Source organism: Trachurus japonicus, chromosome 1 (assembly GCF_045865225.1).
Source record: "Trachurus japonicus isolate A0001 chromosome 1, Traja_1.0".
Lineage (NCBI taxonomy): Eukaryota > Metazoa > Chordata > Actinopteri > Carangiformes > Carangidae > Trachurus > Trachurus japonicus.
In genome coordinates, this window is record NC_140907.1 from 6,497,458 (window position 1) to 6,521,034 (window position 23,577).

At 44.3% G+C, this 23,577-nt stretch overlaps 2 protein-coding genes across 17 annotated transcripts in view; one reads left to right on the forward strand and one right to left on the reverse strand.

The window, feature by feature from the left end:
- Positions 1–2,478, reverse strand: part of xpnpep1 (X-prolyl aminopeptidase (aminopeptidase P) 1, soluble) — a 90,961-nt gene extending 88,483 nt beyond the window's left edge. The window contains exon 1 of the mRNA XM_085804568.1: positions 2,468–2,478. The gene's annotated coding sequence lies outside the window, so the exon portion shown is untranslated. The remainder of the gene's footprint in view (positions 1–2,467) is intronic.
- The window catches only part of add3a (adducin 3 (gamma) a), a 108,555-nt gene that overhangs the window by 49,829 nt on the left and 35,149 nt on the right, over positions 1–23,577 (forward strand). For 7 of the 16 annotated variants that reach the window (XM_085803250.1, XM_085803540.1, XM_085804048.1 and 4 more), the window contains one exon: positions 21,019–21,268. In XM_085803250.1, the coding sequence (XP_085659376.1) occupies positions 21,074–21,268 (195 nt within the window). In that variant the 5' untranslated portion in view covers positions 21,019–21,073. Of the gene's footprint in view, positions 1–13,989; positions 14,549–21,018; positions 21,269–23,577 lie in introns of those variants that run through there. The other 9 variants (XM_085802948.1, XM_085803627.1, XM_085803318.1 and 6 more) reach the window with 5 other exon arrangements.

Genomic DNA, 23,577 nt, shown 5'->3' on the forward strand with positions numbered 1-23,577 from the left:
CTGTTATGCACACCAGCATCAACAGGCAATAGACATTTGATGATGAGTAAATGCCATTGGAGATACTGTAGATGGATTTATTGACAAGAAGTAAAATATGGAGTTTCATCCTGCATCAATGGAAACCTATGTGAAAAGATACAGTAGATAGCCCATTTCATGTGAACTGTAGTAAAACATTTCTTTTAAATGACATCAGTATCCTGCTATCTATGCTGGTTAATTTCTACCGAATTCACACAAGTATAACACAGTGAAACACATAGAGGTTTGTCATCAGTTCTTACGACCAGGGTGGAAGCTGTGACCTCTAACCTTTCTCCAGCAACGGTCACATGTTTAATATAGGCAGGATGAACTTTGCAAAGCACAGAGGAAAATGCCAAATGTGGTGACTTTTGTTCAGCCAACAAAACATCTAAATGCCAGCATCCTTTTAATGTGCGGATGTGGGCGTGCTCAACCTTGATTGACCTTGGAAGTTGGAAAGCCTCAATAATCGGCCTTCACTTTGATGCAAGCTGCATGTCTATTGTTGGTCTGTTCCCTTTTCTCTTTCTGGTCCTCTAAGGTGATTGAACAGGCCTTTTGTGGTGGTGGGGGGTGGGGTGGGGGTGGGAGGGGGCAGTCGATGTGTGGTCGCTGTGTGTTCAGGATCTGACCTGTGTGGTGAAACAACATAAGAGGCCCGTGGGATACTGGTGGGATGAGGTTGTTTCACAATTCCCCTGCCTTCTTGTGAAATCGAGTCTTTCCGAGTAACTAAAATGAGAGATTCTGTGTTGTGGAGATTTTGTGTTTGTTTGCAAATTTAGGAGCAATTTTAAGAATATGAACGCATGGTTAAACTTAAAGTTCAACACAGATTAGGACCTTTATGTGGAGGGGTAAATGGTTTCATATGGTGAAGGGTTTCTTTGATGCTTATGATGTTTTTAATGTCTTAGCTAAGAACTTCCTCCCCAAACACATCTCAGACACCACCCACCTATTCCGCTCAGTTTTTAACATGCAGTCCTTCTTGATGTATTCGTATTAGTTTTGATCTGTATTCAAATGTTTTATGTTTTAATACGTTTTCCATTTTTTCTATATTACTTGTATCATCTGCAGTCTTCGTCTTCGCTCCTGCTTTTTGCCTCACTGCCTCGGTTTCTCCCTTTTTTCTCAGCTGGGGTGGGGTCACCACATGCACGGACTGTTTGTTTGGAGTTGCTATGGAAACCCATGAGAGTGTGTGACTGTTTGTGTGCTTATGCCCCTCTGCGTGTGTGTGTGTATGTGATTATTGCTGGTGTGATGGGCCTGCAGTTCTGCTTTATGCGTAATGACCTCATCCAGACACAGACCCCGACATATCAAATCCGTCTGCTTCCTCGGATTGTGTAATGGATAGTCCCCAAACACACAGCAGCTCTGTGGCCGACGCCCCCTCAGTGTTGTGCTTGGTTGCTGGAGCACAGGCCGGCCATTGAGCCCATATCCCCACCAACAATGGTACAACTCCATTTGACAACAGGAACAATGAATGATTGCTCCATAATTTGATTTCATACAGTGAGTTAAGTGGGGAATTAGATTTACATGAATGGAATTCTGACGTGTGTCCTGGAAAAGTAAGGAAAGTTCATGAACTGGCAGCGAACCCGCTTGAGCCGCACTGCTTTTATATACTGTGCAGTTTATGGGCTGTATTTCAGTATTTCATGTTGTTACAAAACTGCTCCTACTCCCACCTTATCACCTGGGGTCAAACGCTTGACGTTCCTCAGCTGCTAATCTCAGATAGTGTGAAAATGTGGAACTCAGCCCAACTGTTGATGTGCATTCATTTCAGCTGCGAGTTCAAGTCAGTACTATGAAGTTTTTTTTTCTGTGTGGAAAAGAATGCTGCTTTTTTTTCTTAGGGGAAAAGTTCTGCTTCATTTCACAAAGCATAAATGTACATAGTTATTAAAGGCCCTCTTATTGATCTGCCATGTGACTGTGGCCTTCCACGAAGAGGCTGTGCTCAGTTTGAAAAGGGCACAGACAGAAACACTGCCTCAGTGCATGCTTGTGGTGATACATCACTGCTGCTGCATTCAATTTGTCTTATTGGTTGTTGTCACTTCTCCGTTTATCACTTTTGCATAACTGTGTTTAATAAAGCACAAAAAAAAGAAATCAGTGACATCTGATCCTACATGGCTTTACAAGCCTGACTCCAGTGTTCAGTGTTTGATGTTGGCACGAACAAGTAAACAGTTGACTTCACTTGATTGTTTCTGAACCTCCTGAGAGGTTGGTGAGGGGATTCAGGGAATAAAACCAACATGCATCAGCTCAAGCAGAGCTGCACAGAAATCCCCTGCTGCACTTGATGGGTAATTTGCTTATCTGTCCCCGCACGTCAGTTCAGGCAAAGTGTGTGTTCACCTGTTGCAGACACAGGCTCAGATTGGTGCAGAGGAATTGGCGGAGAAACCATTTGCCTTGGAAATGAAGAGCTAAGCTTCATGGCGCCACAGGCTTGCTTCAAGCTGCTGCTGTTTGTTGTCAGTTGTCTACCATGGGGCATCAAACACAAATCCCCTTTTATTATTCCCTGGATCCCACACATTAATTCATTTCCCAAAAGTTACAAAAGAAAACTTGTCATACTAACATGAAGTGTCTGCTGTTACAGGAATAACGAAGAGTCCCGCTTCACTCGGTAGCTCCTGCTCCCGAGAGTGCCACTTTAAAAAATAACTCAATTATCTGTCAGAAATCCAGGGCAGGAGTGTATTCTTGTCCTCCACTGCAGTGAGCAGTGCAGTGTTTAAGCCACTGCAGCACAGAAAAGTTCCCTCTGCCGTTCAGCCTCTGTGCTTCCAACCAAAGAGAAACTGCAGTTCAGTTCATTAATGTATTCAAGTATTTCAGTTGAATACATGACTGTCTGAAAATGGGCACCATGGCTAAATATTTTAAAGGATAGTTCCACATTTTGCCACCATAATCCTTATAGTCACTGGAGTAGGTTCATTACCTAATTGTTGGTTCATGTTGTTTTGTGATCAGCGGGGCAGAGACGTGAGCTGATGAGTGAACACAATGGAGGTGAAGGGTACAGGTCCCCTGTCCCTCAAAACTCATCAAATACACAATCCAACAACTCCAAAACGCTCCCGTGGAGAAGTTGTGACCTGCACATTCACCACGCTATGAAATAATCATGTAACATTATGAGACAGAGTTTGAGGCAAATGCAGCTGGAACTACATTTTAGACATGGCTGCTGGGCGGAGTGATTTCAAAAGTGCAAGTAGTTCAGAGTATTTGCTTTGTCGTAATGTTACATAATTATACATGATTATTTCATAGTGTGGTGAACACACAACTTCTCCACGAGAGCGTTTTGGAGTTGTTGGATTGTGTATTTGATGGGTTTTGAGGGACAGGGGACCTGTACCATTCACCTCCATTGTGTTCACTGATCAGCTCACGTCTCTGCCCCGCTGATCTTAAAACAACATGCACCGACATTTAAAGGTAATAAACCTACTGCTATGACTATAGGGATTATGGCAATGGGCCAATTTGCCAAAATGTTGAACTATCCCTTTTAGGGATGCACATTTTGAATGTTTTTTCTGACCAATAACCGACGCTCGTTAACCGATTATTAACCGTTAACCGATAAGATTAAGAATCTTGCGGCGCACGGCCAAAAAAAAAAATAAATAAATAAATTTTTTTTTGTTTCAATTTTTTTTTTTTTTTTTTTGCCGTTAAATACACACGTGCGCCGCGACAGCTGATCAGTGGCTCTGTCACGGCTGATCGCGCTCTGGAGGTTAGATCGTCCAATGTAGAGCTGTTTTTATACAAAGTGCAGCCAAACACCAGGCTGAAGGAGCAGCAGAGCTCTGACAGCTCCTCTAGCTGCTCTGTGGAGCTGCAGGAGAGCTGCAGGTGAACCGGCTGGAGAGCAGCCACGTCCTCTTTTTTTTTTTTTCCAGCGTTGTTACAGGTGATGCACATCTATGTCCGTGTAGCTACATTTATTGTCTGATCTTCCTTCATGCGGCTGCTGCTCATACTGTCAGTCCTCCTGTGGAACTTTTTGCTGTGAAATATGACTGAAGGCAGTGAACTCTGCACGTGTCGACACGCCCCCATGAGTTGACGACATAAGGAGCTAATAAAATGAATAAATAACCGATAGTATTAATCGGTCAAAGTTCTTGTTATCGGTTAACGGTTAAACGGTTAATCATGTGCATCCCTAATCCCTGTAAACACTCAGCCGTCGAGTGTAGCTGTTTAGAACAATATAAACACTCCAATGAGCTATTTGAGCAATAACGCAACCATAATGCAAGGACAACGTGCTGCTGATGAGAACGTCACCAGTGGTTGAACTGAGGCTGTGTGTGTTGAGAAGCTGATCTAGGCCGTGATGGATATTATGGAAAACCTTTCTAAAGTGATTTACAAACCATTAAGTGGTGATTAAAGAAGAAACAGTGGTGACGATCTGAACCTGTCCACATGGTTTTCCCAGTCTTCCTCAATTAGGCATGGTGTCCTGTAAAACTGTGTTGTGTTGAGCTGTTGTGTTGTTAGTCCTCAGTCCGCAGTGTCTGGCACCGAGGACATACGGTAGCAGTTTGCTGCTACAAGACTCGGAAATGGATTGTTTTTGTTTGTGTGGCTGAAACAGCAGGGGCCTGTTAAACTGTGTCTATGTCTCTGTCATTACCAGCTATAATTACACGGTCATTATCAGCCAGTGTGTGTGTTTGTGTGTGTGCGTGTGTGTGCACAGTCACACTCACTATTTATCCCTATGTTTCACTTGGGTTTATTTCTTCGCTTTATTTGAACTATGTATGGTTACCTGACTCATGATGATGAACTTTCTCTTTCAACTATAATATAACAGAGTGTCACACAAGTTGTTGTAGATGAAGCGTATGATGTAGACAATAATCGATCATCATATATCGACTTTATGTAAATTCTTGAAATAATAGATTTTCACTCTAGATTGTGATTGGTAATTAAGACCCAAGGGTCACAAACTGCTCAACACTATTTTGTGGTCAGCATTGACATACACACAGACTTGGGACATCCATACATGTAGAGACATTAAAGCACACATTCTCCAGGTTTAAAGGTCACTGGCTTCTGTCATGCTACATGCACAGCAGCTCTCAGTAGCAGAGATTAAAGTGGGCCGTCTCCTCCCTTCATGGCTTTGATTCACAGGAATTGGCCTTTGGGATGTAAAGCTACAAAGCACTTTTTTGTCTCCCGAGGTTCGTGCAAGTCGCAGAACTTTGGCTTTCATGTCCCCGCTTCATTGAGTAGTCATGAAGCTGACTGCTGGGTGTGGAGCCTGCCAAAGACTTAAATCTCATTAGCTTCAAAATAATGTAACATCATCAACTTTCAGGATGAGATGAAATGACAGTCTACTGAGCAACACTCATCTACAGCCTAGCTGTTGCTTCCTGCTGTATCTATCCAGACTTTTTGGGCTAAAATCTGAACAGGAACATTTTGCCGTGTTAAATTCGGCCCCGATGGCTCCACTGCAGGCCAGCCTCCAGAACCATCCTTCTTAGGCCCCGTCCAGACGAATACGCGGCTTCACCGAATCCGATCTTTTTCTTAATCGTTTTGAAAAAAATCTCCGTAAACACGGCACCGTTTCCAGAAATATCTGCGTCCACATGGATTCAGTGAAAACGACCCAAAACGCTGTGGTACTACATACTCCAGGCGTGTGTGGAGCGGGTGGAGTGTGTGTGGCGCTGTAGCGCTGCCACACACAAACACTTAAGACAGAGAAGAAGACAGGAAGTCCCCGCTGATATTCAATAGAAGAAGAAGTCCCCCGCTGTATTCAAACTCAAACATGGATTAAATGTCGTGTCAGAGTAAATATGATGATCAGTGATGATTAAACAGGCGCGATTCAGCCGCAGCAGCGACCCGACGGCAGTCGGCCGTTGTTATTGTTACGTTAAGTCCATAGACTGTCATTGTGCAGCAGCTGCTGCAGCGGTGTGTGTGTGTGTGTGTGTGTGTGTGTCTCAGGTTACAGGTAGAGCGGCGGGGGGCATGACATCATCGTTTCTGAAAAAAGCCGTATTGGCCGTCCAGACGAAAACGCTGGGGCGGCGTTTTCAAATTTTCCCACTCTGGGACCCGTTTTCACCCCTGAAAACGCCGGATTCGTGTGGACACGAGGCCAATCCGATAAAGTATTTATCCGGATTCGAAAAAAACGGATTCGTCTGGACGGGGCCTTACTCAACATTTTCTCCTTCCTTCTTTTCACACTAAATTTACATTTCATGAAGTGACATTAACTCCTTACTGGATCAAGTGGCAACATGAAAACCTACTGAAAATAGACATATGAAAACCTGTATTTACAGCCGGAGGGAGTGATGAAGTTGTTAGCTCTTGTCTTCTTGCTGTGTTGATTCAAGGTGTGTATGGTATTCTGTTGTCAGTGGGGAGTGGAAAAGGTGCATGTGTGTGTGTATTAGGTTATCTGATACGCTGTGATTGCTATGGGAGTAACTACAAGGCTCTGTTTAAAATGGGTCTGGGCCTCATGAGATATAGAGCAGAGATAAAGACATCATGAAGCACCTGAATGACCCTGTGTTTCATAACAGCCTTTGTCAACATCATCAATCACATTAATGTCAAAACTTATACAAAATATTTAAAGAGAAATGTGATGTTGTAGCTTCAGTGCAAACTCCCACCTGTTCTTTCCTTCAGTATGCTGATGCAGCATAGTTTACTGGAAGCTAAGTTTTGCCAAAGCATTCACTGAATTCTTCCACTTCTCAGTTTTGAGAGCAAAAAAACCAAACAAACAACTTAATAATTAAACAGGCTTGTCCAGCTCCATGTTGTGGTTAGTTTTCAACAATGTGAGCTTTATTAGTTACTTGTGGAAATGTGGAAGCTGAACACACCAGCAGTAATCAAAGTGTCACATGCAGTCAAGTAACATGTGACTGCTGGTGATTGATCAAGACAGAACATAAGTGTCACACTTGAACACTGTAGATTTTCATCAACAGGAAAATGAGGTGCAAAACCCTGTAATGAAATTGCAACTGAAAGAGAAAGGGTCATTTTCTTCGCTTTTTCTTTATTTTTGTTTTAATCATAGAGAGAACTCGGCAGGTTAGAAACAATTTTGCACCCAAATAAGCAATTTCTAAGCAGAGAAAAATTCTTGTTTATGCTCAGAATTCCAAATGAGAAATCCATCACTGAAGTCTTTCCCGGCCGCCGTTCAACTTGACCTGGAATAGCACATTTGACCCAGGTTGGTGACTTCCCATTGTCGTAACCAGGCCTCGTTTCATCTGCATCAACAGAGGAAATGAAGTAATAACAACTCCTTTAAAAATACACACACACACACACACACACACAAGGACCTTGCTCTCTTCTTGTTTTCTCTCTACCTGAACCTTGAGGCAGACCACCCCCGGTCATACTTTAATACATCTCTATTATGCTGCACTTGTGCGTGATTGTTTTGCTCCTGCTGAGTAACACAGAGCTGCTCAGACAGTGACAGAGTTGTTCACATGAGCGCTTCAGGAAGTGAATGTGAACATGTTAAACATTAGCTGCTCTCTGAACGCTTCTTCACCCCTCAAACATGGATTAGTAGCTACTTAGGATCACTCCCACACGGGCGTAAAACTAGACAGTTGAAGACCCTTGAAAGCCAGACAAACAGTGGAGTGACAGCATTATTGTGTGTGTGTGTGTGTGTGTGTGTGTGTGTGTGTGTGTGTGTGTGTGTGTGTGTGTGCATCCGTACACCAGGTGATGTGACACCTTTTTCAGCCTTGCAGGGCTTTAGAAAAATGGGACATTGGAGCCCAAACTTTAAAACCTGTGAACCTGTTTTCTTGCTTTATCTCACTTTCTCTAGAACTTCAAAAAACACAGATTTCTCTTCCACCTGCGGCTTATCAAGAAATTCATAGTGTTCTGCTTTTCAACCCATGTAACACATTCTAGATAAGAAAGTAAGCTGGATGCTAGATTACCTTCCATGAACACTGAACTAGGACCAGGTGAGGTGATGATCTTATACCTTAGATCTCACTTCAGTAAATTATCTAGGCTATGTTTAAGACAATACACATTATGCCATTAAAAGCTACTGTATTAATTTTTAACAGTTCAGTCGTGGCTAACCAGCTCACTGCTAATGGTTAAACAGCTAGCCTGCTACAGCTGGTGACAACAGCCTTTATTCTGCTCTGCAGCCTCGGTGAACTCTGGGTAGGCACAGCACTAAGTGTGGCTCAGCTGCACTGTGGCTTTACTTAGACATAATTGTTGTTACTTATGTAAAATATTAGAAATTTGATTTGAAATGTAAAAACTTGCTTCTGCTAATGGTTATACATACAGTATATGACTGTATCTGTTCTGTCAGATGGATGGATGAAAAATGTGTCTTTCAGTGCAGACATGTATCATTAGAGACTTGTATGTGGGCACAGGTATGTCTTAGTTGGTTCAACAGTAAGATTTCATGTGTCTTTGGACCTGCACCACTAGCTACTCAACGTATTTTATTACTGTAATGATTAAAAGTAATTAAAGTATTTAACGGGGCACTGATGTTGTACCTGTGGCTCAGTGTCCAGGGTGAAAACCTTTAGGTGACAGATATCAATGTTTCCTTCAGCTCTCTCAGCTTGATTTTTCTAAATGTCTCCTGGAGGTTTTCTGGAGATGGAAACACGTCACGGTGACTGAACAGAGAGTTATTTTGGAGGCCGTCGTGTGGCTTTCTACTGTCCTCCGGGGATCAACTCCACCACTTGTGTCATGTGGGAAAAAGGCGTTTGAAGTCAAATAGTCAAAACAAGCTTTGTGAAGAAAAAATACCTCTCTAATGTCAGCGAGGTTGCCTCACAACCATTAACTGAATGGGTTTTATTTTCTTAAGAATTACCACATCTGTCAATTTCCCTTCTGTGGGGTCCCCGCACCAATCAGCAATTTTCTTTTTCTTGTTCCCATTCCGGGGGGGTGGGGGCTCCAAATTCCCAATAATGAGCTAAAGTGTTTGTACATTCCTGAACGGTTAGCATCAGTGAACGTGCCCCCCCGCTCCTCTCCTGTTACTGCTCGCCGTTTGGTGGGAAACGCCGACAGAACGCTGATAGCACGGCTTTGGCAGTAAATGGATACCAGTGCGCCTTTAGCCCGGCCGACGCTGTGATCTTCCTCTCTGTTGTGTTTTGTTTTTGTCCACAGTTTATCACAGGGGTCAAGGAGGGGATGACTTCAACAGAAACATGGGATTACTTAAGAGCACCGCAGTGTGCGGAGGACTCATTAATCATCAGACTTGATAACAGTTGGAGACGGAAGAGTTGTGTAGTTGTGTGAACGTATTCGTCCGGCTGGTTTAGTCCAACCTTGTCTGTAATGTGTCACATGAGTCAACCAAAAGACAAAAACAGTCATTTGGGTTTCCACAGATGATTGTGTATTGCAGCACAGAGACAAACCTGCTGTTATCAGCCAGTGAGACAAAGCTGCCTGGACCCCGTCCTGAGGCTGTCCCAGCTCCATTGTCCACTCGGCGGTTTTTTTTTGATAGTTATGTAATTTCCTTGCTTAAAGAAGGGGGGGTTTGCAATTACAGATTGTGTTCAAGGTTTACACTCCAGATGTTGTATTTTACAGTGGTTCTTTAAATCACTGTGGATGGTTGCTCACCTTTTGGATGGCCATGTTTATGTGTGTGTCTGTAGCTCTGTTCTCCTGAGTCAGGCTGGCAGTGACAGCTGGGAGTAGTGTGTGTATGTGTGTGTGTGTGTGTGTGTGTGTGTGTGTGTGTGTGTGTGTGTGTGTGTGTGTGTGTGTGTGTGTGTGTGTGTGTGTGTGTGTGTGTGTGTGTGTGTGCAGACTGAAGTGGGTGGAAAGTGCTGAGATAAGCACCAACATCCAGGAGGGCAGGCGGAGGGAGATGCCAGTCTGAACTTGGCATATTTCACTGCACTGCAGATGAGAATACAGTGTGCAGACAAAGGGCAGGGCTGCACGAAATAATATCAGTGTCAATATGTAACTAACTGAGCCTGGTAACATAATGCAAAGTCACATATTTAACAGGCAAATTAATAGTCATTACATTGAACAGTGTGATTTACATTATTTGTGAGAACAGATTTGTGTGTCATGCGAACAGAAGCAGCTAATGCAGAATTCCACTAGTAAAATATTTCTCAACCCTTTGCAAGAGTCAGAAAGTCTTTGAAATGTGCAGAAATGATAGAAGAATAGTTCCCCTGTCACTTATTTAATACTGATAATGTCATTACCATCAGTGTAAATGTCTATAATCATTGTTGGGTATGTTGTGTAGTGATGCACACATAGATTGTAGTCAATTCATACTGCAGCAGAATTTTCTGATCAGTCAATTTGCACCTTGACTGGTGGAACCAGACGGAGAGATCTCTGACAGCATCTGCTTGTTTATTTGTTTCTCCACATTTCACCACCACCACCTCTGCACATAAACAATAATGATGGCAATGCTCCTGACCATGATTCTCAGTCTGAAGTAAACAGTCGCCCACAGCTGCTTCACAGGTACTGTAGGCCGTGTTCGATAAAAAAATGACATAGTGTGTCTTTTCATATAGCAGCACAACAACTACTGTATTTACCATACTGTAGTTTGTGCTGAGGGCAGAGTGTGTGGGAAAGGACAGGAAGTCATGTGGCGACAGCGGGATGATAGTTCTTGTTTGTTGGTACAAACCAGCTGCAGCCCCCTGCAGTCATCACTCCACTTATTTCCCCCACATGCATGTGATGCCATTTAGAGAAGCCTGTTTTACATTGCCAACAGCAACCAGACCACGTCTGTGGAATACATATTGGTGTGTGTGAGTGTGTGTGATGAGAACTGATTCCAAATTGTCCAAGCCATTAGAATTGTATGCGTCTGAGGTAATCGGTTCCTTTTATCAACATTGGCATGTTTTTCAAACTGTTTCATTCTGGAAAACAGTGAAGCCAAATTCAAGAACTTGCAATAAGGAGTTAGGAAGGAGAGTGAGAAATAGTCAGGGCCTAACTTCATTTCACCAATAATGTGGCCTGTAACATCTGTAAAACAGCACGTTTCATGTTAGGGTAAGGGTGAAGGAAACACCAGCAGTACACTGAAACATTAACTTGTGCTTCAGTTCCAGGAATGCCATGTATTTAATAATCTAGTGCCACAGCTTTGTAAATATCTCAGGTTATAATAGTGTTAGATCTATGCAGGCTAGGTATGTTCAAACTGCTTCTTTATCACAAAACTGACCAGGAATCGTCAATGGAACTGACAAAAGATCACACTGATAACCAACACTGATAACGGTTATGTTGTTGTCCATAAATCCTTATCGACCCCCTACCTATAAAGATGAGCTGACAACAGTGTGCAATACAGTAACACATTGATATGAAAACAATTCAATTGCTTTTTTTTTGCATCTTTTGAGTGATATTCTTACCATAAGTTATATCCATTATAATCCACAAGTATTCATCAAAGTGTTTATTGTGATACATTTAGGGAAAGGGCCAGCTTACAGGTGCAACCAGACTGTCAAGACAGAAGAAAAGAGTCAAGACTAATAAAATCAGCATTGTTCAAATCATGAAACTTATTTAGTCATACAGCTGTCACCTGTGGTTTTAAACTCAACAGTGTAAAATATAGAGACTTGTATTGTTTCACAGCTTCATCCCTGAGCCGTGGACGGTCTCCTGTGTGGGGCCGTCAGTCACACAGCCCCTCCACATCTGGCTCAGACAGACATACCACACACACCTCCAAACTGACAGCCATCCCACTTGGGGGGACATTAATCTTTACAAAGTCATTCTCTTGCCAGCATTATTGCCTCATCTCATCCTCTGTGACATTCATTGACACACTTATTTTTTACTTCTTGTCTGAACACATACAACTTTGTACAATACTTGAAAAAAAAAAAAAAAACCTTCATCACGTTGTATTTTTTCCATGTCAAAAGTGAGTCATTGAAGCTGCAGGAGAAAGTTCAGATTGTTGTACAGATACCGTCTCATTTTGGCAGATTTTCAGCGTCAGTGCAGATCATCAGATGGGTTTGGCTCGGCGCCTGTTGCTGCAGTGTTGATACAGTTCCTCTTGCTGGAGTCTAAATAAAAACTCCTTATCTTCTGTGCTATCAGGTGATGGCAGTCAACATGTACCGCTTTGTTACCCAGGAGCTTTCAGACAGAACCTTTGGCACTAAAATCTCCAGATCTCCCCACATAAACTACAAGTCATATTTTATGATGTGGTTTCAGGCCAACATTAGATTGTGACATACTTTTACAGGACAGTTCAAAGCTCAAAATGAGCCATAGTAAGAGAGAGAGAGAGGACCTGTGTGTGACACATGGAGATCTTGCTAAGTATTTTAATTTAAGTAGACATGCTTGAATTTAAACCTAGATGCATCAGACCTGTAAGTAAAAGCACATCCTCAGTGTCATATTAAGTGTAATATGAATGTTATTACTAAGTATGTGTGTTATATCCGCATGTTATTTTGTAGAACAGTTGAGGTGAAACAGCATTACTCATGACTGGTTTGTTTGTTCTCCCTCTATAAAGTATGTGTGACCTATGAGTTGGATCACATCCAAGTATTACAAGAGAAAGTGTGTGTCACAGGCACCGTTGGTATAAACATGTGTCTTCAGTGATGCTAGAACAAGCGGTCGGCTCTGTGTGCCTCGCTTCTCACCTGACTTTAAAATGCATCTCCTCTGTCTCCGGTGACCGTGTGTGACCAGATCTCCCTTTCACACTCTATCTGCAAATAAACATGTGTTGTTGTTTTTAGCCAGACAGGCCTGTCTAGTGAATCAATGCTCAAGAATGAATGAAACTATGAAACTAGTCGAGATTGTAGACGTCAGTATGGGTAGGAGGTCCCTCAGTGCAGCCCGGGGCCCATTTGCATCGACACTGCTTAAAGAATGTGGCCCCATGTGGCCCAGACCACCTCCAAATGTGGTCTGTTTAGCATTACATTTTCTATATAAATCATAAATTTACAAATCACAAGTATTGCTATTGTAAAATATTCCTATTGGGCAGAGAGGGAAAGAGTTAAGCAATAAAAGAGCAGATGGAAAACCCTCTGACAAAACTGTGGCGTTTAATTCACCTGTTTCTTTGCATTTTTGTGTAGAGACAAAAGACCTAAAGAAAGGAACAGAGGACGGAAGGAAGGAAGGATTAAAGAAAGAAAGAAAGAAAGAAAGAAAGAAAGAAAGAAAGAAAGAAAGAAAGAAAGAAAGAAAACTCACATCAAGCAAGATGAAAGTTTGCACTTGTAGCTTTGGTGAGACACAATCAGCAGGGAAAAATGAAAAGTAGACTTGGAGAGATGAGATCAGATTTAAAGGGAGTTTTGCTTCAGGCGAGTCTCTGAATCACAAACAGCTTTTATGTGGCTCACTCCGACCTCTGACCTGGGATCTGACCTGGGATCATTAAATAGTTTCCATTTGAAAGTGGTTTTCAGCGTCCTCTGACTGCAGCACACAGCCAGATCACTGTGGTTCTGAGGGGCAGAGTCGGACTCGGCCATCAGGTTTGTGCTGCAGTTCCACTGCTGCCAGCCAAACTCATAAACACTGACCTTTAGTACAGTCGCCTGGAGGCGGGGGTGGGGGGCGGGGTAGCAGGGGGTGTGAATGAGAGACATAAAGAGAGAGAAGGAGAGAGAGGGTTGAGGAATGTGGGAGAGGGAGACCAGAAAATGAATGGATCAGAGAAAAAAGAGAGATGAGAAAAAAGGACTAGACTAGAGAGAGAGAGAGAGAGAGAGAGCAGGCAGGGAGGAGGAGGGGTGGTTAGTGTGTGTGAGCCTGAGCTCTGATTGGTTGAGCACCCTGTGTATGTGTGTGTTTGCCTGAATCCGTCTGTGTGTGTGTGTGTGTGTGTGTGTGTGTGTGTGTGCCAGTGGGCGGAGGATTAAGCCTGCGTCACGTGGTCCCTTTAGCTTCTTTTCCACACAAACACACACCCTTATTCGTGGAGGATGCACACACACACACACACACACACACACACACACACACACACACACGTATATCCTCTCACAGATACACTCACAGCTGTTGGTAGTTGTCTCTGTGCTGAGCGCCGGGACAGTCTGCTGTCTGCTCTGCTGGCAGCTCCACCTCGGAGCATCTGTATGGAAAACCTGGACGGACGAGTGGAGCGACTGCTTCTCTGATCGCTGCACGCCTCTCACTTTCTGTCCTCCACCTCCCGCTCTTTCCCTCCGTCTGTCTCGTCTCTCCCCGGCTTTCTCTCCGGGACACTGTTGGAATTTTGAGTGCAGACCGCGAGCGACAGAGGACAAAATAAGAGACATGTGTTTTACCTCAGCCGCCTACTACTACAGCCTGTTTTCCCCCATTCACTGACCAAGGAGGAAATACAAGGTTGGTTGTGCTTGGCTTATTTGTTTATGTCATGGTGTCTTGTGTCATAACCCGCTGGGAGTACTGCCTCTGTATATTCTCTCTGAGATATCCCAGTGTTTTTAGGAAACCGTGTCCCATTCAGAAGGGTCCACTCCAGCTTGTCCTCTGGTTTGTTCCCACCACCACATTTGCATCACTGAAACTGATGTGTAGTTTTAGGGAAATTCCATGTTTGTGTGGCTTCCCGGGCGCTCACACATGCCAGCACACACTCGTGCACTATAAACACGCTTGGCAGTAACAGTGCAGTGAGTGTGAGCACCACAGTAGATCCTCTTTGGCTATTATCTCTAATGTGTGCAACACTAGAGGCTCTATGTAAAGTAGGACAAAAGTGAGTGATTTGGACGCAGCTTTTCTTGACCATATTCGTCATTTCAAAGAAATCTAAATCAGATTTTGTGTGTTGCAACCTGCACGAGAAGCAGTTTCTCCACTCCACTCTTTCTCCAGGGTTGCACACAATAAGCAAACATGAGATCAGATGCTTCCATGTGCAAGTTACAAACAAAACAGTGGCTGCTGTGCTGTCTGGAGAAGAGAAGGGTCTTCCCTGGTCTCATGGTAAAGCCTGGAGGATCTGTAAGCTGCTGAGCGTTTGGCTCCCCTTCCACGGCTGAATGTGTCGTGTAGTCATGTTGAGACACGCACACACCTACTCCTCTGTTTGCGTGTGCATGAGTTGCGCTCGCAGGGTTTACACTGCAGGTCACAGTGTGCGGATTTGTGTGTGTGTGTGTGTGTGTGCTCACTCTGCCACTTACAGCGTGTGTGGATATAATTAGCTCACGTACAGATTCTTTCCTGGTATTGTTGCTGTTGGGGTTGAAACACAACCCAAAAGGCTGTTTGTCTATTTTTAGGGGTGGCAGCTTGTGGAGAATCGAGCAGCAGCCACGCTTTGAAGCTTCCTTCAGGCAAGATAACCATATGAGTGTCCCTGCCTGCAATATTAATCAGCATTATTGTGACTTTGCTTATGTTTGGTGTATTTTTCTGTGAAAGTTTGCACACGCCAGGCTTCTTGTTTGTAATTTGAAGGACAGATAATGAACAATGAAGACACAGATAAAGCCAGAGAGAGCTGCAGCAAACCTGAGAGACAGGACCGGACCGGACAGAGAGATGCAGCCGCAGATACACCGGGCCACATGCGTCTCCTGATTAGCCAGTTGTCGTCAGATGGAGATGGAGAGTTGTGTTTTGTCTGAGCATCTGGCTCTCGTCCAGCTCCAAATGTCAGAGGACTGCTGAGGCATTATGGGCCGCGAGCACCGCGTCTGCAACATATAGTGTAAGCTCTCGTGATGGAGATGAAGAAGGGAAAGTATTTCTGTCAGAGGGAAATGAAAGAGACTGGAGTGTGTCAGTGTTGCCTCACTGATGCCTCACATGACTTTGAAGTCATTTAATATGCAATTTATGTCCTGACTTGTATGTAAACATCCTCAGCCTAAATGTGAAACACTTCGTTACGTCAGCACATAACTGCAAGCACGTGCCAGTCATTTTTAACCAGTTAGTTGATTGACAGAATTTTCAATCAACAAGTATGTTAAAGCAGAAGTAAGTGATATTTTTGTGTTAATCTAAGTCTTAAAGCAGATATCAGTGGAATGTTTTTGTTAATATAAGTCCTAAATAGTCCTATTTTCCATCAGCAATCACTTACATGAAGTATTTCAGCCTAAACACGAGTCTCTCCGTCACTCTGCTCTGCTGTAACCCGAGGAGAAAATTTCCTTGGGATACAAGTGTTATCCAATGAGGGGAGAGAACGGCATGAAGGGCTGTGTGTGCAGCCAAGGGATGCGCGTGAATGTGGTGACGTAGCACGAGGACCAATTGATGCCTGACAAGGGCGGGGGCTGCTAACTCATGGTGCGTTCAAGGAAACTCGTACTTTGTGTTTTTCCTTCCTGTGAAGTCATACCAGTTCGATCTGGTAGGAGTTCACGGGTCGGAAGTTACGAGTGGCCGTTATAGGGAACTTTCACAGACAACAGGACGGTAAAAACACGAGCTACGGGTTACCTGGAACGCTACCAAGTCGTAGTTGTGACTTGAAGCTGTAACTTACGGTTTCAAAAGCCTGCCTTGAACACAGCATTAGCCGAAACGGCCGTGCCCCTGATATCTGCTTTAAATAGTTGTATCTTCCCACAGCAATCACTTCTATAGAGAGTTTGGTCTGAAACACGGGTCTGTCAGTCACTCTGCTCTGCTCTGAGCCCAGGAGAAAACTTTCCTTGTATCCTACAACCTTTATCCAATGAGGAGAGAGAACGGCATAAAGGGGCAGTCCTCTCTGTGTGTGCAGCCAAGGGATGCGCCTGAATGTGGTGACGTAGGGACGAGGGCGGGGACTGCTAACTCCAGCAGCTGACAGGAAGTTAGACAAAACCACCGGATCGCTGACTTCTGCTTTAATTATCAATAATGTTGTGAGAATTTGTTATTTTTAATTGAAAATCTGTGGGGACTGTTGGTCAGTTTTGACATCACATTGGACTTCAGACCAAATAATCAAGTAATGTATTGGATCGACCATTAATGACAATAATCTAGGATGTATTTATTAATATTCCTCAATGATCTACTCACTGTATAACATCCTGCAGAGATAAATCTGTGTCATGCCGGAGCAGTCTATTCTTCTCTTGGGGTTAAGGGCAGGTTAAATGGACATTAAATGTGCATGTGACTCGCACTATTCATCAGTAACTCCTAGCAACCAAAAACGCGTTAAACAGTCTTTAGTTTATTGCTGCGATTGGTTTTATGGCGCTCTTTAATTGGCCGTGTACGTGTATAGATGAGAAGGCTTTCATTGACAGCTTCCCCACAGATGAAGACGGCCTCTTGCCTGCAGAGCTGCTGAACATGGGAGGGGGGGGGGGTTACTAAAGGTCATGGGGTGAGAGGTGGCGCTCACCTTGCCTCGAGCGGCGGTCGCAGTCTAGCGCCCCTCTGTAAACCCGGCCCGCCTGGCCATAATGGCGCTTAAATCAATCACAGTGCAGCGCTGTCTGTCCTCTAATGCCATCTCTTTAAAGAACAGCCATGTCTCAAATGTCCGGTCGGTCACTCAACTCCGTCTAATCTTCTGGCATTGTAGTGGAATGTGAATGTGTCTGAGTCAAGAAGCGTTTCAATGCAGCGCAAATGAGCATCTGCTGTAAGGCATGAAATCTGAATTATAAACATTGATGCTGCACTGCAAAGATCAAGTTTCATTCTTACTCTGACTAATAGTACACACACACACACACACACACCCCACCCCCCCTCACCCTGCCAAACCTCCCAACCGTCGATCTCTCTGGATGTGACCAGACCAAGAGGGTTTGGGACGGGGACAATGATCTATTGAAAGAGACAGAGGAGCAGGGGAAGGGGTGGTGGAGGGGGAGGGGGTGGAGGAGGGGGAGGGGGAGGGGGACCATGCTGGGAACGGCTGGAGTTGTGTGTCTTGTGACAGTGTGATGGGACGGTGGGTTCAGAGCTTGGAGGGGGGTGTGTGTGTGTGTGTGTGTAACTTTATTTTGGTGAGGCTCCAGCTGTCGGACATGGCCACGCAGAATTCCACTCATTCATCAGATTTCAGGCACGAGCTCCAACCGCCAGTCGACCTCTTAGATGTATTTCCAACTTTATGCTCCACGTTTCATTTACTTTTAAAGAGTTTGGCAGCGACTCATCCTGAAGTCCAAGTTCAAACCACAGGCCTGCCCTCTGCTCATTACATGCTAACCTTCAGTTTCAGAGCACATCACCATACTGCTTCTCATTACCAAGCCAGCCTTTTACAGCGTGTCCAAGCCTTTGCTTTGTCCAAACCTGCACTGTGCACAACCTCTCTGTTAGCAGAGGAGTGCAGGCAGGCAGGCAGGCAGGAGGATGGATTCAATATCAGGTTACATAACTCTGCACTGCCCAGCTGCCTTCAATTAAAGAGGATTTTTCATGCGGCTTTTATCGGTTTCCATAGTATAAATCACAGCTTTAGCAGGGGGATCAGGTACAGAGCAAGAAGTTTCCTGTTGGTCTAGTGGAGTCCCTGCTTTACAGATAACACCATATAGGAAATGATGGATATTCAAATAGATATTTTGGCATTTACTGAAGCAAAGATATTGCAGTATTATTGCTGTACGTTTGTTTTTCTTTCTCCTACTTCCTGTGTTTTTTTTTAAAAACTCTTTGTCTGTGTCTTTCCCCATTTGCAAAAAAAGAAAGAAAGAAAACATGGAGAACATCTGCAAAGAGGGACGGAGTTGCTCGTTCAAATTCCCAGCTGGGAAAAAGTGTGATACCACAAAACTGTGAGCAGGGCATTGAACACTGGGCAGTGGTTGTGTTGGAGTAAATCAAAGGCCTGAATACTGGATAACTCGACATCTGTTTAGAGATTTGTACTGGAACACATTAAATCACTTCCACCAGTTGAACTTAAATGGGCGATAGAAAGGGAAGTCAAATGTTGCTGCTGACTCTTGCATCTTTAGACTGGTGCAGCATAGTAGATACAGTAGCCTAAATGTCAAATCTCAGCAAAGAGGAGCAAGTGGCGAGAAATCCCACTGACGGCGCTCCGTGCCAGCGTCCTTTCTTTTAACTGGCTGTTTGTTTGGTCTGAGGACATTCCCTCTCTACGCTGAGCTGTGTCTCTCTCCACTAATCTCCACCATCTTTTTAAGTGGCATTTGACCTGAATGAGTAGCTTAGCAGCGTGTGTCAGCCAGGCCCAGTCACCTCTCCAACTCCCTGTATCCCACCGCACAGCTGAAAGGGTTAAAAGGGGAGCGGCGAGCAGGAGATGGTTCTGGCAGAGTGACCTCTAGATGTTTGGGCCCGCCTGCTGTTAGATGACCACTGGGCTTTTGAAGACAGAAAACAGCAGGATCCCTTTCTTAAACTCTTTCTTGATCTCTCTCTTTCTCTCCATCTCTGCTCTTCAAGCCAAGGCACCATCTGGTAGAGATCCCATAAGCCCCGCCCCTTCCTAATACACCACCAGCTTATGGGCCGCTACTGTGACTGCGGCCGTGCTGCAAGGGATCTTGGAAAATGCAGTTTTATATGAATTGAGATTTTTTTACCTCCTCCAATGAGATTATGTGTCTGTCTCAAGTCTGCAGGAAAGTTCAATTAACATGTTCTTTGCTCAAGTGAAGGTCCATGATTTTATTTGAATGATACTGCTGCACTTAAAATCGGTCTCTTCTAGATCGCACTGCATTGTGTTTTTATCTCTAAGTCAGTTCTCTCGTAAACTTAATAAACTTTGGCGTATTTTCAAATGTATTTCCCTCTGCCTTTATTGGCCTCGTCCCTTGGCCAGACATCAAGGCATGTAGCAGGTCAACCGCACTTGTTGGTTTTACTCGAACAATTCTTGCATCCTGAAAAGTGTTTGTTGTTGTGCCAGCTGACCTGAGAGTGAAGGGGGGGGGGGGGGTGGCTCCTGTCAGGTGACCTGTCACTGTGACCTGGCTGTTGCCTACGTGCAGTCACATGAGTGAAGACTTCTTCACTGAAGGCTTTGTTGTTTGCATGGAAGTTGTTTTAAGTAGAAATAAATACACATTGTCAAGCTTTAAAGGGATAGTTCACCCAAAATTCTAATTTAAGAGCTGTGAGAAGTTTCAGAGTCCTCCGTTCCTTCTCTGAGTTACGGGGGGGTCCGTGCAGCAGAATTTGTCCATATAATGGTTGTCAATGGATACCAACTTTCTTCGTCCAAAAAGACACACCAAAAAACATCCAAATACCTCCATACTGCTCGTCTGTAATGTCCCTCTTGTATTGAAGCCCCGACATGAGAAATTGTTCCACCGGTGACACAGGAAGAGCAGTGAACTGAGACACTGGGAGCTTCCGCTACAAACAAGCTTAAAATATAGACTTATTTCATTTTTTTCAGAACAATTTCTCATGTCGGGGCTTCAATACAAGAGGGACATTACACACAAGCAGTATATGGAGGTATTGGGATGTTTTTTGGTGTGTCTTTTTGGACGAAGAAAGTTGGTATCCATTGACAACCATTATATGGACAAATACTGCGCGGACCCCCCCCCCCCCGTAACTCAGAGAAGGAATGGAGGACTCTGAAAATTCTCACAGCTCTTAGTTGACATGAGGGTGAGTAGATAATGAGTGAAATTTGAATTTTGGGTGAACTATCCCTTTAGCTCTGGCAACTTGATGAAGTGAAGCTGGGTTTACATCAAGGGGAATTTTGGGTGAACTATCCCTTTAATACCATTTGACTTTTGCCCATTGTTTTGAGTGAATCTGAATCTGACTGAATCCTTACCAGCTCGCTTCTCTCTGAATCAACTTCTTGTGCTATAAAACATTTGTTTTATCATGGTATGTCTTGACTTGTTTCCTAACACCTCCACCTCTCTGGTTTCTTCCTGTCAGGTGAGCGTCAGCGCGGCAGCCCCCAGTGAGGTGAGCAGAGTGAGGAGAAGCAGGCATGAGCGCCGAGAACCATCAAGGGGTGGTGACCACCCCTCCCCCACCCGGAGGAGGAACCAAGGAGCGCTACTTTGACCGGGTCAATGTCAACGATCCAGAGTACATCAGGGCCAGGAACATGTCACCTGACCTCCGCCAGGACTTCAACGTTTTGGAGCAGAAGAAACGTGTCACACAGATACTACAGAGCCCCGTAAGTTTGACCTGTCCAGAGAGTATTTAGAACCAAACAGACAGTTGCTTCTTATCTTGAGCAATTTTAGGGTTCAAAGTTGGAGTTAAGTTGGAGTACAGAATAACTAGAGGAGAGCAAGAACTTCAAATGTTGGCTGATTACCTTTGAACGTGGCTGTGATTAGTACCAGCTCCTAGGAGAGTCTTGTGTACAGATGCAGGTGCATAATCTCCACACACATCGCAACACAATGAGTCCTGTTTAGGGAAATGAAAGTGAAAATGCTTTCTTATTTGCATATTTTATTGGATAGAGCTCAGACAGTCTGGACGGGTTGACGGGTCTGATCACAGAGCAGATGAGCTTGTGGAACTGAAAGCTCTGGGCTGTGCAGGGGAGTGGTGGTCAGCGAGGCCACGGCATGAAGCTGCTGAGATTACATCCAGTCTCAGACCTGTCTGTTTGAAATTTGCATATTCTGCTCATGTCTGTGTTTGATGTAAACAGGAGTAAATGCGCCACGTGTCTAGGTTGTTTCCCAACTGTTAATAAATGCATGATGGAGTTAGGCTATAGGTTCCCACATGTCTGAACAGTTTATTAAATTGTTGGATGAGTGGAAAACGAGCAGTTAGAAAAAGAGGAGGGGTGTTATTCTTATTAGATGTCACAGCCGAGTTATCAAGACTTCAAAAGACCCGATGGAGAACTTGCGGCAAGCAAAGAACTTTTCACCCCACTGACTAACAGTTTGGGTAATCAGTTCCCATTTTTCGCTTTCTGTCCGTTATCATCATTTTCCGCCCGAGTGATTTGTAAAAAGCCACAGCAGCGGGTGCATCGCATGTGTCATTGTGCTTCTGTTAATGTTGTGACATTGGCCACAGTAAGTCAGCAGTCAGCAGGCGGCTGAAACCCTAATATAACCAAGCAGCGGTCCAGCCGCCACGCCCTCACATAGTCTGAGTGCAGATGCTCTCCAAGAGGCCTCCAGGCCAGCGGCTCTCATCCTGGCTCAGGTTTTGCTGCAGTAAACAACTTGGAGAGCACGGAACAAATTTCAGCCGACAAGTAGCGTCGCTCATTTCAAAGCTGGTTCTGTTTCCCTGCCGCGCTGAATTCTTGAGAATTACTGTCACTCTGCTGGTCGCACATGATAGATGCTTTGAAAGGTACAGTTAGAGGGGTTGTGCCTCACTGGGACCACACATACTAATTATTTAGGCACTTAAATTTACTGTAAAGGCAAATTATGGTGCGATTGTGTCTTTGCTGTAGGTTTGTTGTTTGCTGCAACCTCAGCCAGGATCTGAAGGCAGAGCAAAGACTATGATCATAACAGGGAGGAGTTCAAAGAGGCACAAGCTATTGCAGCAGTTATACACAACAATGTCTGACTAGAAACACATCATATAGCCCTGATTTCAAGATTTATTGAATATTTTTCATCAGTTTGTCTCATCTTCGGCCCTGAATGCACCTGCAGCTTCTAATAATAGTCAGACACAAAGTAAAGCTCGTGTTGAGACAGCACACTGTTGCTCTTTGTGTTGTGCCCTTTGAACAGTTGCATCACCTTGTGTGGAGATTTTTACAACAAGCCCCCAGGCCTTTCAGCATTAGGGATATTTACTGTGCGCTGTTGACACAAGGTTGGCCTCTGACTGAAGTGCTCCTCTCTGTTTACAGTGGGATCTTACCTGTGGCACTGTGAGGTGTGTGCGTACGTGTCTGTATTTGTAGTTGTGTGAGTGACACACACACACACTTTGAAGGTTTTAGAGGCAGCAGTGACAGATTTATGACAAAGTTAGATCAAGTATAAGGTTAGATGTTACTGAGGTAATGAATGTCCTGAATGCACGTAGGGTAATACAAGACTGGAAGAGTGTGTGCATGACTTGTATGTGTGTGTGTGACTGATATTGGGTAGTGGCTGCTCTGTGGCTTGGCCCGTTCTATTTTTTAGCTTTAAATGTGATCCACATTCTGCACATGCCCATGGTTTTCTTGGCCCGCCGCGTTTTGTGCCAGATGTCTGGAAGGGCAGGAGCATAGTGCTGCCGATGCAGGTTTCCACTTGATACTCTGTCCTTGTGTGTGTGTGTGTGTGTGTGTGTGTGTGTGATAGGTACAGTTAGGGGTGAGCAAATGAGTGAGTAGAACTAAGGGCCTCCATGGAGCGCCTGGGCCCAACCACCACTGGGATGTTTTGTGGTGAGTCCGGCAGTAAGAGGGTGGATGCATCGCAGACATTTGGAAACGATGTTTGGGTGCAGGTCGGATTCAGTCGCGTCTGCCTATTGACGTGTAACCACACGTGTAAT